The 19845-nt window shown below is 42.5% G+C and overlaps 1 protein-coding gene across 2 annotated transcripts in view; it reads left to right on the plus strand.

Moving 5' to 3' along the window:
* LOC137356033 (acylphosphatase-2-like) overlaps nt 1–12190 on the plus strand; it is a 68108-nt gene extending 55918 nt beyond the window's left edge. For both annotated transcript variants that reach the window (XM_068021750.1, XM_068021749.1), the window contains exons 4-6: nt 1012–1121; nt 11182–11393; nt 11524–12190. In XM_068021750.1, the coding sequence (XP_067877851.1) occupies nt 1012–1121; nt 11182–11296 (225 nt within the window). In that variant the 3' untranslated portion in view covers nt 11297–11393; nt 11524–12190. The remainder of the gene's footprint in view (nt 1–1011; nt 1122–11181; nt 11394–11523) is intronic.
* The last annotated feature ends 7655 nt before the right edge of the window (nt 12191–19845 follow it).

The following is a 19845-nucleotide window of genomic DNA, read 5'->3' on the forward strand; positions in this document are numbered from 1 at the left end:
TCTTACCTTGACCCCAGTCTTCCCTACCACTCGCTGTTCGATGTCAGCTAATCACTAATTCCTGTTTTGCCTCATCTTCCCTGTTTGCGTGTCAGTATCGTTCTGCACAAAGGGCCTTGGGCCTTCACCTAGGTTTTTCAATAAAACAAAGGCAGTTTTTATATTATGTATTGTGAGCCTCTTATTTTCCTGCTCAATGTGTGCGCAGTTGTATCCTTTCTGCACAATTGTTAGTGACATTGCTGGTCTCAAGAATGGAAAAGATCAACTGCATGATGAAAATTTGTGATCTGGGTCTGATAAATATCATAATTTATTATCTCTTTTCCCAGGGCCATTAAGGGCTTGCTGTCTTTCTGCAGGAAGAATGGCTTCTGATCCTTCTAATGAGCTTTAGCTAGGGTATGACAGGGGATGATGATCTGAGGAGCTCCAGTTTTGCACTACAGTCAGCCAGCAGTTATCTGACAAGTAACTGAGAACAGGCCAGTCTGGTTGACATCCTGAATGTTGACCTTTCATGCAATGAGAACTGCAGGCTCCCCGTTTAATTTTAGCCAAGCAACAGTCGGTACCTGAATGTATTCCAACCCTATGTCAACAAAACTAAGATGGAACGCAGATTGTATTTCAGCACAAATTCACAGTAAATAACGTTGAGAATATCTTAAAAATGAGTTTCCACGTTGCTCACCTGTTTCCTCATTCCATTTATGACTGTCTTGGAAGCCTCTTGCAACACCACCAAGCAGGAATCCTGCACACCATGCAGGCATATGAAAGTCTGAACTCAAATGTCTGCACCAATCTTTACACATTTGACATTTGAGCTCGTCTGATGCCCGAGTTAACAGGCAGTGTAGAAATAATGAAAAGATCCTATATATGAATAGAATATTGTATTTTACACATTGTGTATTCAGTTTTTAAAAAAAATTGTTTTCAATCTGTTCCCCTGCTATGTTGCCTCACACTATTGGTAATATTTTATCCTTATGTTTTTTTTTTCAGTACACTGAGGAGCAGGCCAGGAAGCTAGGCCTGGTTGGCTGGGTAAAGAACACAGCAGGAGGCACAGTGACTGGGCAGGTGCAGGGATCAGTTGAAAAAGTCAACTTTATGTGAGTAGCCTGTTGTAAAAATGTTGCAAAAATTAAACATACATCTTTTAAGATTTGAATATTGCAACTATGAAACTGAGGCCAACTTGCAGCATCCATACGTGCAAATAAAAGTGAAATACAGAAGTTGCTGTTAGTGATTCCCTGCTCCTCCACAGGTGCACTGTTAAAGTCCCTGCAGATAGTAGAAATCACTTGAACTGTCTTGACCATCCCCTTTTATGGTGTAATGATGCTATTTTAAAAAAAAAGTCACACCTTGTTGAATGAGATGTAACTGGATTTTTGACAGTATACTGAGTCATAACTACTGCTGAACAACCTCTCTGGCCCTGAAAATCTAATTTTATATTTATGGCGTGTCAAATTTCTACATGATAAATTCCATATAATAATAATATAAGTACTTTTTAAAGTTTGTTGATATTTCAGCTTTCTACCTTAGTCTCGTGAATGTCCAATCTTTATTTTGGCCCCTATGAAATTTACCAAAGACAGAAGGATAATCAGTGCATTTTACTTCCTGGATTGCTGTCTGAGAATTATTCAATGTAATTGGTTGCTTAGCTTGCTTGATGACATCACTGTTGCTGGACACCTGGAGATCCCCTAGAGTTGGCACCAGAATCAAACTAATGTCAGTAAAGGAGAAATCCACACCACGGATATTGTTAGATCTTTGTTGTTAGCTTTCTTCGAGGTCAGCAACGTCATGTTGCTGCTGACTGCAAAATCTGGGCACACTGAGGTATCTCAAGCATCAACTAGTGACTAGGGCAGATTTTTTTTTGTGCTTGGATATAATTGTGTGGGTGGGACACATGGAAGAAAATTGGTCAGGGAGGATCTCACACCTCTAATGGAGCCTGCCTGATTATCCATTTGCTTAAATTAATGAACAGAAAATTGGACTTCCTTATTTTTGTGCAATCCTCCCACCTGATCTTCCTCTGTGATCTTTGCCTGGGTGATTATTTACACCCAAATGCGATAGAAGAAAATCAGCAAAGGTCTTGGTTCAGGATAGGGTTGGGGTGTGACAAAGGTGTCAGTTACATTAAAACATCAGTGACGTAGGTAATTGGGTATTAAAGCATCCGTAATAGAGCAGATGGTAGGTAGAGACAATTATTGGAAGAAAAGATCGATGGAAAATGTAGGAAAGGGAAGCAAGGAAGTAAATGGATGACAGATATAATGGACTGGATGCAGTTGACCTATGCAGAATGTGTAAGGACAGCACAGGACAGACAGAGATGGAGATCCATGGCAGTAAACCTTCTGGGAAGAAGATGACAACAATGAACCAACAAATGAATAGAGTTAATTGGGTATTAAAGTATCTAATGGAGTTAATAGGTATTAACATATCCATTCCATAGATAATCAGGTATTAAATGATGTAGGTAAACAGGTATTAAAGTATCAATTACTTAGGTAAAAAGGTATTAAAACATCAGTGATATAGCTAATTGGCTAATGTTACAAGTAGTTATTTGGATGTTCTTAACAGGAACACTTTAATCAACTAGTTTCTAAAAAAAATTAATGCACTTAATCGAGGTTTAATTACTTCAATTACATTAAAGGACAAAATTAACAAACGTGCTTTGGACAGTCCTATATTCTGTACTCTTTTTCTTTTGGACACTTGACAATCTTTTTAAAGATTTGTCCTTTCTGTTACAATAAACTAGGGCAGGTGTGCTATTTTTACAAGACCATTTAGCATGAACTTGCAAATTCATTTGGGAAAGGTGTGTGAATGAGGTCAGGTTATAAATGTACACCGTTAGTGGAATTGAAAGATGCGTTCTACTATATCTGTCACGTGGGCTGATTTCTTAAGGCAGAAGTTGCACATTCACAGTAGGATCCAGATCATGTTGCAAACCTATTAGACGTAGTGTGTGGCCCATGGGTGACTGAGGACTGAGTGAATTCTTTGAAATTAAATGGGAAGCCTACTAGCCAGGGCTACAGTACCCTTTCAAGATAGAGCATTACTAGATACAAGTCCAAGAGTTATCCATAGCACCTGTCATTCATTGACTGCTTTGGGGTTTGATGTGTGAAGACTATAACTTGGAAGCTAGATGATGTGCTTTACTGTTTGATGTTCAGTCTTGGGAGTGGAAGAGACATATCTACTAATTCAGTATCAAGCCTGTGAACAATACGAGCAACTTCCGCAAAGTAGCTCTTGCTGTCCTGCCATTTCATGTACTGCACAATACTTTACAAAAATGAGATTCAGGGTAAATGTAAAGATTCTAAAAACTGAAAGAAAGAATTGCAAACTTACTTGTTTTTGTAGATATCATCTTGGATGTGAGCCACATTTTGTGTGAATGATCAAGCTGACCTAGTTTCCTCCTTTATGTTGAATTTACCCCTTTCGCAGGGAATAAGACTAACATATCTTTGATGCTGTCTGTTAGGTTTGTATTATTTTTTCTTATCACCACCTCATGATTAACACCTAGGTTTTGAAATTGTATTATTTTGGGAGCTGGTGAGCAAGTGTGCTTCTTTGGAATTGCGATGGTGATCAGGTCTTCAGTTATGTTAATCGTGACTGCCATTGAAATCATGCACTATTTGTCACTGAAAACTTTCGCAGACTCTTCAAGAAGCACCGGGGGGCTGATTGCTTGGTATTTAACCACCTGTTGAGAATGTCACTTCTTTCCATTTCCTTTGGCTTTGAGCCCGGAGTGTCGTTTGTCAGCCTTGCAAGCTAACATGGGACTGTTGTACTTGGGTGAGTGGCTTTTCTCCCTCATCGGTATTTCTTGTTTTGCTGACCTCTGGTGGTTGAATCTGCAGGTTTTAAATCCAGAACACGGTCTATAAGTTGCTTATAATACATCACTATACCTGGTGACATCATTACATCATATGTATATCAAGATTCAAGATTATTTTGATTATTGGGCCTCAAAAGGGATTTTCGATCAGTTCATTTTGGATAACGCTGGTAGGTTAAATTCACAACTTGAAGCTTTTGGAGATGCAGATGATAATTCAGTACATAAGGAATCGGATCCGGATAAACAAAACCTGAGAGTGTTTCCTGCATGCCACATCAGCTTGAGACTGGAGATTTCTTAGAAGTCATTGCAGTAAACATTCACACATCATATGTTGGAAAGGCTTCTTTCAGTCTCAGTGGGGTTTTTTTTTTATTCATTCATGGGATGTGGGCGTCACTGGCTATGCCAGCATTTATTGCCTATCCCTAATTGCCCTTGAGAAGGTGGTGGTGAGCTGCCTTCTTGAACCGCTGCAGTCCATTTGGGTTAGGTACACCCACAGTGCTGTTAGGAAGGGAGTTCCAGGATTGTGACCCAGCGACAGTGAAGGAATGGCGATATAGTTCCAAGTCAGGATGGTGTGTGACTTGGAGGGGAACTTGCAGGTGGTGGTGTTCCCATGTATTTGCTGCTCTTGTCCTTCTAGTTGGTAGAGGTCGCGGGTTTGGAAGGTGCTGTATAAGGAGCCTTGGGGTGCATTGCTGCAGTGCATCTTGTAGATGTTACACACTGTTGCCACTGTGCGTCGGTGGTGGAGGGAGTGAATGTTTGTAGATGGGGTGCCAATCAAGCGGGTTGCTTTGTCCTAGATGGTGTCGAGCTTCTTGAGTGTTGTTGGAGCTGCACCCATCCAGGCAAGTGGAGAGTATTCCATCACACTCCTTACTTGTGCCTTGTACATGGTGGACAGGTTTTGGGGAGTCAGGAGTTGAGTTACTCGCCTCAGGATTCCTAGCCTCTGACCTGCTCTTGTAGCCACGGTATTTATATGGCTACTCCAATTCAGTTTCTGGTCAATGGTAGCCCCTAGGATGTTGATAGTGGGGGATTCAGCGATGGTAATGCCGTTGAATGTCAAGGGGAGAGCCATCGAAGATCTCTTTTGGGAGGGCAGTGGCCGGTTATTTTTCAGCTCAACTTGCCAATCCTGGACACTCAGTCCTTTTAGTAAAGAAGTCAGACACAATGAGGTTGGATGCATCTCAAACAATAAATTGCTGGTGTACTTAGCCCACTAACAGGGATAGTGTGATGCACTTGTGTTTTATAATGAGGTGTTACAAAATAGGTTACAATTTGCTATGAGTTGCTGTATTCATTCATATTATCTATAAACTAAATTAGCCTATTGGTTTATAATTGGTCTTGTCTTCAAAGAGTGTCCATCAATCCACACCTCTGGGAAGTAGAAGAAACATGTATATGAGATTACACAATCTCCATTACACATAATGTAGAGTTTAATTGCAACTAGCCCCCCCCCCCCACCGCCCCGCTCACCCCAGGTCACACTGTCAAATAACTAGGCATTAGGCAGTAAAGATAAACTCCTGATTGTAAATGGTGCAAGATCAGCTAATGGAAGAGACTGGTGACATTGAAACCAAGAGAATATCTAGTGCAAGTGTAAAATTGGTAGCAATGTTATATTTGTTTAGCTTTTTTTATCATTTTACGACACTCCAGTGATGCCTGTATTCTGCACCTTGATGCTGCTCTCCATCTGTGGCTCAATGCCCAGGATGAAGTTAATGATTTATAGTCACCCCATTAATGTATATTAAGCAGAAATTGTATTTAGCAGAAGCTTAACCGGGCAGTCTTGGTGTCTTTAAGTGCCTGAGAACAGGTAAGAGTTATTATATTGTGGGCAAAATTGCCCTTGGGTCATGTCAGCTACTCTTTGAGGGGTGATATTTCATCTTGATATATTTTATTTAAAGGTTGGGGGGGAGGTGTTCGAGAGGTGTGCCTGCTAAACCAAAAGGGTAAAAGTTTGTCCATGACAATAACTTTGCTGTAAAGGTTTTCCTGTTATCATTTTTTTGGTTTCTGGTGTACAGATGTAATCCATGTGCTGTATCACCTTAGCTAACATAGTGGGAAAAAAAACTTAAATGGGAATGCATTTGTCCAAATTGCAACATTACCATAACTGTTGTAATGACAGACCTGCCCACGCACTGGTGTCTGTTACTTCCTACCTTCCTCTTTTATCTTATACTTTGAGACAACCAGTGAGCAGATGGTTTGCAAAGAAGTCCCTTTATTGACGTGATGGACTTCACATGATAGATGTGAACAGGAGCACCATCAGCTCAACGTAGTACATCATTCAGAGAGTTTCCCCATTATAACAAACAACTATTTCTTAAATGGTTCCTGGTCCTCACAACCCTATCTGAATGTTTGTTCCATGTGTTGCTCAGTCCTGTTTGAAGAATTTCCTGACAGTCTTGAGTTTTCATTTTACTAGTTTGAACTTTGTACCCATGTGTCCTGCCCTCATGGTTTAAATTGCAGTCCTATTGCAGATTTGCCTTTTTCATCCCATTTATTACTTTAAACACTCCACAAGCTGTTCTTTGAGTCATCTGCTTTAGTGAATGAATAGTGTAGGTTTTTCTCATCGTCTTTTATTTTTCACTATAATACTAATTTCATTGTGAAAGAAATTTTAATCCAACGCATTGATTATGTCATGCAGGAGTTCAACTATTGCACTGCCTGGAAAGGTTGAGGGGAACACATTCCTTTGATGCTTTCTTTGCAATTGTGATATTGCCTTGTGCGAGGTCTGTCCAGGTTTTCAAAAGAAAATAAAAGGAAGTTGTGTGCACAACTCTTTCTGGTAGATATGCTGAAGCGATGAAGTGCTGAAAAGGATTGGGTCATTGAAACTATAGGTTTTTCCTGCCCTGCACTATTGGAAATGAGCAAATAAAAAAATATTCAATGTAGATCTGACTATTGCTGCAAGCCACAACTATTTCTTAGAAATAGTAAAAACACAGGGAAGCTAAAACACCTGCAAATTGCACTACCTCTGTCCAGTAATCTGTGCAATGAATGGAGCAGGATTAGATGCATTACCCAAGAAAAACATTTAGCTCAACTTGACGTAACACCGATGGTGCTAATGTAAATATGCAGGACCATTCCACTATTAAGGCATCAATATTAGGCGCAACTTCCAGTCCATGGTCCACCTTGGCAAGAGTTAAACACTAGACGCCATGGTTCTACAACAGCAATGACAACTGAATCCCAGGTTGAGAAATAGCACTCAACTAGGGGTACAGAAGTCAGACAGCACAGTAGATATTGGTGGTAAAATTGACCTTTACAATCTGTGAAAAGGGAGGATTCAAGATGGTCACCTAATTCAATGCAGAGCCTTCGAGAATAGCCAATGAACCCTGATCACTGGAGTAAGTTCAGTTAACTGCACCTTGATCCCAATTACTTCATTTCCATCATGTGAGACCCTTGTGGCATTTTTTGAAGTGCACTTAGAAGAAGACCCTAGCTATGCCATTTTCTCTCGAGAGGAAAGGGCAAGTGGAAAATACATGTTGTACACTTCACCAAAATTTCATACTTTACATGGCCACCAATTTATTAGTGAAAAAGACAAACAGAAAAATACACAGCTAGGTCAGTTACTACCTTTAAAAAAAGGACTGGATTGACACCTGGCCCAAAGGGGAACTAGGGTTGTAGAGAGTAAACTTCCAATCCCACTGTGCGGCCTCAATCCACTTTTGCACAGCCTGATGGAGCCTCCCTTTTGAGCCAATTTTGTAGGGTGATGAGTAATTGCAACATTGCTCTCCAGCAAGTCAGTCAATCCTTGACCTTGGTCAAATTATTACTAAAGTAGTATCATAGGTTGAGGGCTACAAAAAATATACAGCACAGCAGGAGGCCATTCAGCCCAACCAGTTACATTACAACAGTATAAATTTACATCAAGCAATTTACGTCAGCTGAAACATAATCAGGAAAAGGTTATGTTGTAGTGCTGTATGTGAATGACTTACAGTGAAGTAATCATTACAGTCAAAATTAAATTGCAGTTGTTAGCACAGGTATTTCATTGTGCTGTAGTGTTTTTATGCCCTCTGTGTGCACTGTCCAGTCTGTGAGTGACAGTCTTAACTGTGGTTGACTCATAATTTCACCATGCATTGCATTTGTCCTGTGGCAAAGGCAAGTACCCACTGAACCCTTGAAATTACATAGTATGAATGCGTAAAACATTTGTATGATGCTCCTCGATATTTTAATGGAGGAATTAACCTGTTTGTTTAGCTAATGCTTCCATTAAAATAGCAGAAAAAGGAATTTAATGTTAAAAGTTCATACATTAATAATGGCATACCTTGAATGCCTATGACTTCACGGTGCGGTATATGTAGTATCCAGGGTAATTTATAGTCTTATACTATTTCAGTTCCAAAGTGAGTAGTTGGATATTTAATTTTTATCAATTTTGTGATCTCACCAGTTGATCTGGCTTGTATGTATATTGTTCTGTGCCTTATGGTCCTGAAATACAATTCCTGTCAATGCTCAGCAAGTTTGGCCTAGCTGTTGGCATTAGTATTTCCCCACTTTTTTTTTGAGTGTGGCATTTTTTTTTGCCTTTTCTCAAACAACTATTCCAAGATCCTTTGGGCAACCTGCGCCCATCCTCTGTCACTCTGGCCTCCAGAAGCTGTGCAACAGTGGCCCAGAAGATTCTCTCATTCACTTTCTTCCTTTTGCGTGGAGCAGTACTTGGACACCACCTGCTACAGTTTCAATTCTTCCAATCATGGAAGGAATCACAGCCAGGCCTAATGCTGTACTCACCCAAAGTCAGCACGCATACATTTTCTTTCAGGCATCACTGGTTAGAAATCAGAAGAGAGAACACTGGCTGACCATCTCTCATGAGCTCAGGTCTTGCTTCAATTGCTGGTGCAGTTGGGCTCAGTTAATTCAGCAGCGATCAAACCTAGACTCTTCTGGTCCTCTGTGTTGTCTCTCAAGTGATGTATTTGCCCATTAAGCCTTTGTGACGGAAACCACACCTGCCAAAACGAGACATATTATTTTCGTCATATGGAACCTAAAGACCTGCTCGGGTCTGCAAATGAAACCCGACCCAAGCCCGACAGAACCACATCCGGCCCAAGCCTGACCCAGCCCGAGTCCTTTCATATTTTTCCGCGCCCAACCCGACTCGACCACCAGAATAAAGTTGATTATATTAAAGAGGTTGTGCCCTACCTTGGATGGAATCGCTCGCTGCAGACTAGTGCAGAGTGTTTCCCACCTTGACGTCCTGGCTGTCACTGCGTCCTACCCGGCCCAACCTGACCCGAGCCCGAATGCCGGACCCGGAAGAGCGACCCGACCCGAACCCGACACATGACGTCGGGTTCGGGTCGGGTAGCCAGGTTCTATATGGAAAATGATTTTTGAACTGTTACTGGATATTGAATAAACCTGTTTTAAAAAGATCACAGGACAGTGGCTGAAAACATGGCTGCACATTTGCATTCTAAAATACAGTGGGATGGTGCGACAATGGGAGTACTCCCGGATTCAATTAGCCAGATGGGTTTTGTCAATAGTGATGATCAAGAGACATTGAGACTCATTGAATGTGTAAGAGCCAGTATTCCACCCCTGCATTGAGTGTGTTTGGTAAGCTGTGAGGAATCCACAAACCTCGCAGGCAAGGCTGTCTCAAGCAAAAAGCTAGTCACATGACCAACCTGCTGGCCAACCTGGAGTTAATTGAATTGTGCTCACAGAAAAGTATTTTGGAAGAGACTGCAATTGAACTTCAAAGAGGAAAGTCTCCCTCTCTTTGTCTCTCTCTCTGTCTCTCTCTGTGTTGCAAAGTTCCAGGGACCCACAGAAGTAACTTAAGCCTCAAGACAGAAGACCAGCGAAACAAGTTTGAAAGTGTGCACTGGGCCCCAACGAGAACTTCAATCAAAGACTTTACATCCAACCACAAACCAGTAACTGAACTCTATCTATTACTTCAAATCTTTCCCCTTTAATTCTTTCTCCTCCTATGTCTCTATTTGTATGTATGTTTATCGCGTATGCATGCTAGTGTGGTTGCGCCATGTATTTTTGGTAGTTTTAACTGAGTTAGAGTTTTAAGGTGAATAAACTTACTCCTTTCATGTTTAAATCTGAGAAAACCTGTCTGGTTGATTTCTTTGCAATCATAATTAGAGAGCAGTGGGCAAGGACTCACTAAGGAGAAACGAAAAACACTGTTTTAAAAGTTAAACCCTGTTATGGTCAAACCAGGAAAAGGCTGAGAGGGAAGCCCAAGACCCTTTCTCACCTGGTCGTAACAACTTCGCAGCAGCAACTGAGCTATAAGTGGGCTTTTGGATATTCAAACTAATTTACATTGGTACTTCATTCCTTTTTATATATTACAGTTAAATTGCAGTGTGATTAACTGCTCAAAATCTGAACAAACAGAACACAGTCTGGATCTTACCATCAAAGGAACTGGTCCATTTGCAAAAATCTGTTATGTCTCATAATTTTCAGATGCTTGACGATATAAGTTTTAGAGAAGAGTGGATGATTAGTGGGGCACGTCGCTTTGGTGTTCCAATGGAATTCTTCACTGTTAAAGACAAGTCAGTAATCTGTCCATAGCTGCCCCACAAGAGCACTGCCAAATCTCTAGTCGTGCTGTGGGAGAGATTCCAAAGTGCCGAGCACTTTCACCCATAGGTTGGATAAAATTGTCAGGAAAGTCAGCCTTGGCTACTGTAGTAAATCTGCAAACCGGGTTATTAATAACGAATGTTTCGGAAGAAGGTAGTTTACCAATCTTTCCACCTGCGGAATGGTTGGTGGCACAAGGAGACCCAAAAAGAACAATGTATGACTTTAAGAGATTAATTACCCCAAAGTCATCAAGTGGTGACTTGTATTGAAATTAAGACTCGGCACACTGTGTCCTGTTATAACACTCCTTTCCTCAGCACCTCTAAAAGCTACCTTTGCTTTGATTTCTCTTCAAAAAAAAAAATGAGCACTGAACATTTCATCCAGGATACTTAAACTGTTTGACACTGAGCACATCCTCAGTGTCACAGACACAAGGACAATGTTACCAAATGCCAACACTAGTTATCTATTGTCGTTATCAAATGGTTTTTCATGTCCCTAATGTCAGAATCCAATCATTTCTTTTCTGTTTTTTGTTGCAGGATGGACTGGCTGAAATCTGTGGGCAGCCCAATGTCTCGGATTGACAAAGCCCATTTCTCAAACGAGAGAGATATCTCCAAACTGGATTTTGATATATTCTCAACCAGATACTAAACTCTGAGATATTACAACATTGGTCCTTGCTCGAACTTTGCTAAAAATGCCTTTTATCTTGGACAGAGAATAAGAAGAAACATGTATAGAATATGAGGCAAAAACAAGAAATGCTGGATTCACTCAGCAGGTCTGGCAGCCAGACCTGCTGAGTGAATCCAGCATTTCTTGTTTTTGTTTCAGATTTCCAGCATCCGCAGTATTTTGCTTTTATTATAGAATATGAGGGTTCAGAGACTTAGAGGGGAAGGGGAGTAAGTTGCTTGCTGTCCATGTTCTTTCTTGATCTACTTTCCCATAAATTTTGAGCCTTCCTATTTTTGGGGTCTGGCACACATCTGAAAAAAATACTGTTTACACTGACGACATAGTGGAATGTCCTGTTGGGTATTGTGTTCTGCTGCACCACAGAGTTCGAGGATGTCACTTCGTTCACCAGATGTTATGAGGAATGTTGTTGAATAGAGGCATGTCCCTTCCCTGTTTTTGCATACTTCATAATGCTTTTTGCATTGTGGTTCAGTGCAGTCTAAGTCCTGAGAGCATGTTGCTAAAACTATCTCCCCACATTGATTTTATGATTTTGTGCCAGAGATCTGCCACCAGTCTCCTGCTGGTCACTAGGCTCCATGAGGTGGTTCTGGTGGCAGATCCAAAGTTGATCTCCTCTGCTATTAGAACAAGGTAGGTTGGCTGATTTACAGTAGGAAGTGCTGCCAATGAGGTGAGTCTTGCATGCTAGAGTCAACAGCACCACAATAATATAAAAGTGCCTTTAGTAACTGCATCGAGCAGCATTGCTGTTGGTAATTTGAGGCACTTTAAAGAAAAAAACCTTGCCCTCAGATGATTTTGTTGGAAGCGCTTACATTTGGTGTAAACTGACTTCATTAAACTGGAATAGCAAATACAATTGTGTGGGTTGTCTGAAGTTAATAGTTTATGAACATCATGTTATAGCTTAGTGCTGTTTGCAGAACTGAATCATATAATAAAATTTGTTTTGTAGGTGACTGCCACAGCTTAAGGGAAGTTCTGACACCATACAACACATTATCCCACAGCAAGTGTCATGCCATTTTGGGCTCCTGCAGACAACCATTGAAAAATTCCTTCAAGGTTCTACCATCTACTGTTCAGTGCACATTGCCCACTACAACAAATGACACAAAAGCAAAATCACGTGGATGCGGCAAATCTGAAATAAAAACAGAAAATGCTGGAAACACTCAGCTGATCAGGCAGCATCTGTGGAGAGACAGAGAGTTAACATTTCAGGTTGATGACCTTCCGTAAGATCTAGCAAAAGGTAGAGATCTAACAGATTTTAAGCAAGTACGGAAGCAGGGAAAGGGGGTGATGAGGAAAGAAAGGGGAAACTCTGTGATAGGGTGGAAGGCAGGAGTGATTAAATGACAAAAGGAATGATGGTGCAAGAAACAAAAGATGGATCTAGAGGAATTGTAGTAAAACTTTTATTTACATAATGCTTCATAGTAGAATGACTTGAGTATTATAAGGGTGTGGGGGAAAGGGAGAACCCTAGGCAGGAGACAGGACAGGTTGGAGATGGGGGATAAAAACAAGAAATGCTGGAAATACTCAACAGGTCTGGCAGCATCTGTGGAGAGAGAAGCAGAGTTGACATTTCAGGTCAATGACCCTTCTTCAGAACTAGCAGATATTAGAAATGTGAAAGGTTTTAAGCAAGTAAAGCAGGGGTGGGGCAAGAGATAACAAAGGAGGAGGTGTAGATAGGACAAGGTCACAGAGAATAACTGACCTGAAGGCCGTGGAGCAAAGGCAAACAATATGTTAATGGTGTGTTGAAAGACAAAGCATTAGTACAGATAGGGTGTTAATAGACTGAAACTGAACAGCCACAAGCACAAACATGAAAAAAAGTGGATAGGCAAACTGAACAAACTAAGTAAAATAAAACAAACACAAAAGAAATTAAAAAAGAAAAAATAACTAAAAATAAAAGTAAAATGGGGGGCTAGTCATGCTCTGAAATTATTGAACTCAATGTTCAGTCTGGCAGGCTGCAGTGTGCCTAATCAGTAAATGAGATGCTGTTCCTTGAGCTTGCGTTGATGTTCAATGGAATGCTGCAGCAATCCCAGGACAGAGATGAGAGCAGGGGGGAGTGTTGAAATGGCAAGCGACCGGAAGCTCGGGGTCATGCTTTCGGACTGAGCAAAGCGGTCACCCAGTCTGTGTTTTGTCTCCCCAATATAGAGGAGACCACATTGTGAGCAGCGAATACAGTATGCTGCATTGAAAGAAGTGGCATACCCGGGAAGATGGCAGGAGGAGGCTCTGAGGGCCCTTCCTGACCTGCTCCCACCTGCACCGCCACTTTACGTGGTGCTGAAAAACAGCCCGCCAACCCCAGGTCAATCAAGGCGTTTAAGGGCCTCCGCCCACCGCCACGGGGATTTTACCCATGGGAAGTGGACGTCCCAGGCCCAAGAAAACACGCCTGACAAAAGCAGGCGGCTCTCTGACGGCCTGGGGGGTCTTTCATGATCGGGAACCCTGTGCCCGATGGAGGGCCACCGCACTGCCCCAACCACTTCTAACACATCCCCCTTCCCCCCAATCGACCACCCTTACCTCGCCGGGGCTCAATTGATCACCCCTGGTGAGGCAACAAAAACTTACTTTGGTTCCGGGGCTCCCTGACATTTTCTGTAGGCTGGGCTGCAGTCCCAGCAATAGCCACCACTCCTGGTGGCGCTGCTGGGACTAAGAGCTGCCGGCCCACTGATTAGCTGGTAGCTCTATTAGGCGGAACTTCCTGCCTCAAGCGGGTGGAAGTCCCGCCTCAGAACAGTTAAAGGTGGGCAGCTGCAAAGTATGGATCTGATCCCCTGGCCAGGCGGAAGCGGGGTCGCCACCGACTTTTCAGTCAATGGACGGCTCCCATCTGGCAAGGGTAAAATCCCGGCTATTGTCTCACCTAAATATCTTTTTATTTTGAAAGCGCATATAATCTAAACTGGAATTGGGCTGACAGACAGAATCTCCAATCATTCCAATTGATGAAGGAATCCTGGACTGTCCCTGGCAGCTTGTAAGCATTTGTTCAGATGGCTGCAGTTGAGATTAAATGCAAGTCTACTATCCAAGCACATTAGCTCCAAACCTGAGGAAACCCATCAACCTGAAACATTAACTCTGTTTCTCTCCACAGATGCTGCTAGACCTACTGAGTATTTTTAGCACTTTCTGCTTTTATTTCAGATTTCCAGCATCTGCAATATTTTGGTATTATTTTGCATGAGGAAGCACAGACTCCTTGCAAGAAAGGACCAACTGAGGCTGGCACAACTACACTCCTGGCTTTGATAACAAGAGTGAAATTATGCCTAGAGTGCGCACTAATGAAAAGAAGTAAGCCGAGTGTGAAGCTTGAGAGAGAGATGCTGCAATATGAGAGGCAGGAGAACATGCAGAGAAGGAAGTCAATACTTCGTACTCCAACAGAAAATGGTGCAAAAACTAACTTATGAAGAAAAGGGATAAGTTAATATTTCGGATGTTAAACTTTATCCTTAGGAGCTGTTTTAAAAATGTTTTTAGTTGGTTGATGGAGGATGATTCTTCTCTGTAGCATCTATTTGAAGTGTTATGGGTGGGTTCCTGAGTAAAAGTGGATCCTTGAGTCCAAATGGTGTGTCTCATTGTTCAGCTAACAAAAAGAACAATTTTAGGGATTGAGTGATGCAGTGGAACTTGCTCTAGCTTTTCATCTTTAGAAAACGTAGCAGCCGATTTGCACACTGCAAGATTCCACAGATAACAATGTGACAATGACAAAATCACTTTTTTGTGATGTTGGTTGAGCAATAAGTATTGGCCAGGGCTCTGGAATGATAGCCCCTGCTCTTCGAAGTAGCGGCCGTGGGATCTTTTACATCCACTTGACAGGGCCTCAGTGTGTCAGCCTAGAATTTGTGCTCATCACTGAAGTGGGACTTGAATCTACAACCTTTTTGACTCAGAGGGTAGAACTCTACCCACTGAGCCACAGTTGACACTAACAAACAAAAGTTAGAGCAAAAAAAAAGTGTTGGGAAAAAGAGGGCTAACGAAGGTGATATAAATGGAAGTTTATCATCCTTCAAGACTTAACAAATGTAGCTGACTCCTGTTGAGGTGAAGTTCCATCCTGTGGTACCTGGAGTACTTCTATGCCCTACCCAGTTGTCCATTGTTCATGTTTGTGCCTAGCAATGAAGGCCAGTTTATTCGATAGGTGTGGGTATCACAATAAAGCCCAGCCCTGACAACAGCCAACATTCTCTCACATGTTCCAGGAATTACTGGATAGTAATCAAGAACATGAGTCTTGGTTGATTTGTTTTCCCCTTTAGCTGTTTGCTACATTACACTTAGACGGGCAAGGTTGAACAACCTGCCACCTGATCTTGTGTGGAGGAAAATTCCTTCTTAAGACTTGAACGCATGTGACAGCAGCAGGGAGAAGAAGATCCCAAACAGTGTAGGTGCGAGAACGCAGCCCTGTTTCACGCCACTCAGGATAGAAAAGGGGTCTGATGAGGCGCTGCTATGCTGATCCACACAAGATCAGGTGGCAGGTTGTTCAACCTTGCCCGTCTAAGAGCGAAGACCAAAGTACGGAAAGTCCTCATCAGGGAACTCCTCTTTGCTGACGATGCTGCATTAACATCTCACACTGAAGAGTGTCTACAGAGACTCATTGACAGGATTGCGGCTGCCTGCACCGAATTTGGCCTAACCATCAGCCTCAAGAAAATGAACATCATTGGACAGGACGTCAGAAATGCCCCATCCATAAATATTGGCGATCACGCTCTGGAAGTGGTTCAAGAGTTCACCTACCTAGGCTCAACTATCACCAGTAACCTGTCTCTCGATGCAGAATTCAACAAGCGCATGGGAAAGGCTTCCTCTGCTATGTCCAGACTGGCCAAGAGAGTGTGGGAAAATGGCGCACTGACACAGAACACAAAAGTCCAAGTGTATCAAGCCTGTGTCCTCAGTACCTTGCTCTACGGCAGCGAGGCCTGGACAACGTACGTCAGCCAAGAGCGATGTCTCAATTCATTCCATCTTCGCTACCTCAGGAGAATCCTCGGCAACAGGTGGCAGGACCGTATCTCCAACGCAGAAGTCCTCGAGGTGGACAACATCCCCAGCATATAGACCCTACTAAGCCAGCGGCGCCTGAGATGGCTTGGCCATGTGAGCCGCATGGAAGATGGCAGGATCCCCAAGGACACATTGTACAGCGAGCTCGTCACTGGTATCAGACCTACCGGCCGTCCTTGTCTCCGCTTTCAAGACGTCTGCAAACGCGACATGAAGTCCTGTGACATTGATCACAAGTCATGGAGTCAGTTACCAGCGATCGCCAGAGCTGGCGGGCAAACATAAAGGCGGGGCTAAAGTGTGGTGAGTCGAAAAGACTTAGCAGTTGGCAGGAAAAAAGACAGAAGCCCAAGGAGAGAGCCAACTGTGCAACAGCCCCAACAACCAATTTTATCTGCAGCACCTGTGGAAGAGTCTGTAACTCTAGAATTGGCCTTTATAGCCATTCCAGGCGCTGCTTCACAAACCACTGACCACCTCCAGGCGCATACCCATTGTCCCATGAGACAAGGAGGCCAAAGAGAGAGACATTACACTACACTTCAAAAGTACTTAATTGGATGTAAAGCACTTTGGGATGCCTGAGGTCATGAAAGGTGCTATGTAAATGCAAGTCTTTCATAACTTCTCAGCCCAGAAGTACAGGAACCTTATGTCAGACAACTTAGCAATAGCAACATCTATTAAAATAGAGGCCTTTAATATAGAAAGCACCCAAAAGTGCTTTACAGATTGGTCTAAGAACAAACACAGCAAGAATTAAACTTGGGAACTTCTAGTGTGAGAGATTCAATACTGCAGTAGATAGATCTTTTACCAACTGGGCAATCACTAGGTGCAGATGGTGTCTTTAAATTTCATGATGGAGTGCTTTATAATGAACTAAGCAAGAGGAGAATGGTCCATTTTATGAATTCCTTGCCTGACAGTTTGGATTAACAGCCTGGCCTTTGTATTTGTCTCTTCTCTTTCATCTAGGGTATCTGATTGTCCACGGGGTTGGTGGCAAGATTTGTGTCAAATCAGTCTAGTTCATGTCCACTTGACATTGCCAGCTCTCCCAACAGCTCGTCTGCTGTTGATGTGCAGCTGAGAGGCTGAACTAATTACTAAAAAAAAGATTGAGGCTGCATGCAGCCGGTGCATCTGACACCATTCTTTCAGCCACCAGGGCCCTTCTCACTATCATTCGCTCCAGATAAAAAGCACTTTTACCCCAAATGTGAGATAAGCAGCAAACTCTTAATGCAGAACAATTACAAAGTATATAATATAGAAATCATATTATACTTGTTTCAGCTAATCGCTTATAAGCCATGGTAAATGCAGCAAAGATGTTATTCACCTCACCTCACCTTACCTTATCCAGCTTGAAAGTACTACAATCTAATCTCCCCACCCACCCCCAACCCCTTCCCCCTTCCATCATAGAATCTAAATGATAAGGACATAAAGATTATACGGTCCCTCGAACCTGCTCCACCATTCAATAAGTTCATCGATGATCTACCTCAACTTAACATTCTTCCCCTCTCCCTTGATTTCCTTAGTGCCCAAAAATCTATCATGCTCCCGTTTAAATGTACTCTTGGGTTGAGGATTATAGCTCCTTAATGTTGTAACATTACATATGATGGTAACTAGGCCCAACCATCTTCAGCTGCTTCATCAATGAACTTCCTTCAATCATAAGGTCAAAAGTGGGGATGGTCGCTGATGATTGCACAATGTTCACTGTTTGCAACTCCTCAGATACTGAAGCAGTGCGTGTAGAAATGCGGCAAGAATTGGACAATATCCAGGCTTGGGCTGATAAGTGGCAAGTAACATTTGCGCCACACAAGTGCCAGGCAATGACCATCTCCAACAAGAGAGAGAATCTAACCATCTCCCCTTGACATTCAATGGCATTACCATCGCTGAATCCCCCACTATCAACATTGTAGGGACTACCATTGACCAGAAACTGATCTGGATCAGCCATATAAATACCGTGGCTACAAGAGCAGGTCCAGCTAGAAATCCTGCGGTGAGTAACTCACCTCCTGACTCCCCAAAGCCTGTCCACCATCTACAAGGCACAAGTCAGGAGTGTGATGAATACTCTCTACTTGCCTGCAGCTCCAACAACACTCAAGATGCTCGACACCATCCAGGACAAAGCAGCCCGCTTGATTGGCACACCATCTACAAACATTCACTCCCTCCACCACCAATGCACGGTGGCAGCAGTGTGTATCATCTACAAGATGCACTGCAGCAATGCACCAAGGCTCCTTAGACAGCACCTTCCAAACCCACGACCTCTACCAACTAGAAGGACAAGGGCAGCAAATGCATGGGAACACCACCACCTGCATCCTGACTTGGAACTATACCACCGATCCTTCACTGTCGCTTCAATGTCAAAATCCTGGAATTCCCTTCCTAACAGCTACCCCACATGGACTGCAGCGGTTCAAGAAGGCAGTTCACCTTCACCTTCTCAAGGGCAATTAGGGATGGGCAATAAATGCTGGCCTGGCCAGCGATGCCTACATCCCATGAATGAATTTTTAAAAACTGAGCAACTCCCTTATTTCAGCTGCAATTATAAATGTATATAACCAAAATTACCTCATTCCTAAGGCAGCAGGGACCACATTCTCAAGGTTTATGTGAGCTGCCAAAGAAGTTGTCACCTCCACTTCTGGTCATTATTAGTTTGATAATTGTGTGGGATTAGGAATGAGGGAGGGAGCTACCAGGGATCTGATTTAACATCTGCAAAGCTGCAATGTAAAGGCACCTTTACATGATTCCCAAGATTTTTGCCTCCACAATCCAGAAGCCCATTCCATGTGTTAATCCATCTTTGTGTTAAGAGGATAATGGTCCATTTTGCGAACTCCTTGCCTGACAGTTTGGATTGATAGCCTGGCCATTGTATTTGTCTCTTTTCTCTTTCTTCTAAGTTACCTGATTGCCCACAGGGTTGGTGGCAAGATTTGTGTTAGATCAGACCAGATTATGTCCACTTGGCATTGCCAGCTCTCCCAACAGCTCATCTGCTATTGATGTGCAGCTGAGAGACTGAACTAATTACTAAAAAAAAAGATTGAGGCTGCATGCAGCCAGTGCATCTGACATCTAATATTGTTCCACAATTTGCTTTTCTTCAGTTTTAATCTGTGTTCCCTTGTCCTACTTTCATGATATTCTTGGAAGTAGTGTTCAGGAATTACTCCTTCTATACCATTTGCTGCTTTAGATAAGCTAACCTCTCAATTGCCTTCCTTCAAGACTTAAGCAGTCTTTCCTCGTAATTCACTCCCTTTTTGGCTGGAGGATGAAAATAATGCATTTTGCATATTCTGACTTAAGAAAGGTTGTTATTTTATTTCACCTGTTGAGCTCCTACCTATAGC

The sequence above is a fragment of the Heterodontus francisci genome, chromosome 44, assembly GCF_036365525.1.
Source record: "Heterodontus francisci isolate sHetFra1 chromosome 44, sHetFra1.hap1, whole genome shotgun sequence".
Taxonomy (NCBI): Eukaryota; Metazoa; Chordata; class Chondrichthyes; order Heterodontiformes; family Heterodontidae; genus Heterodontus; species Heterodontus francisci.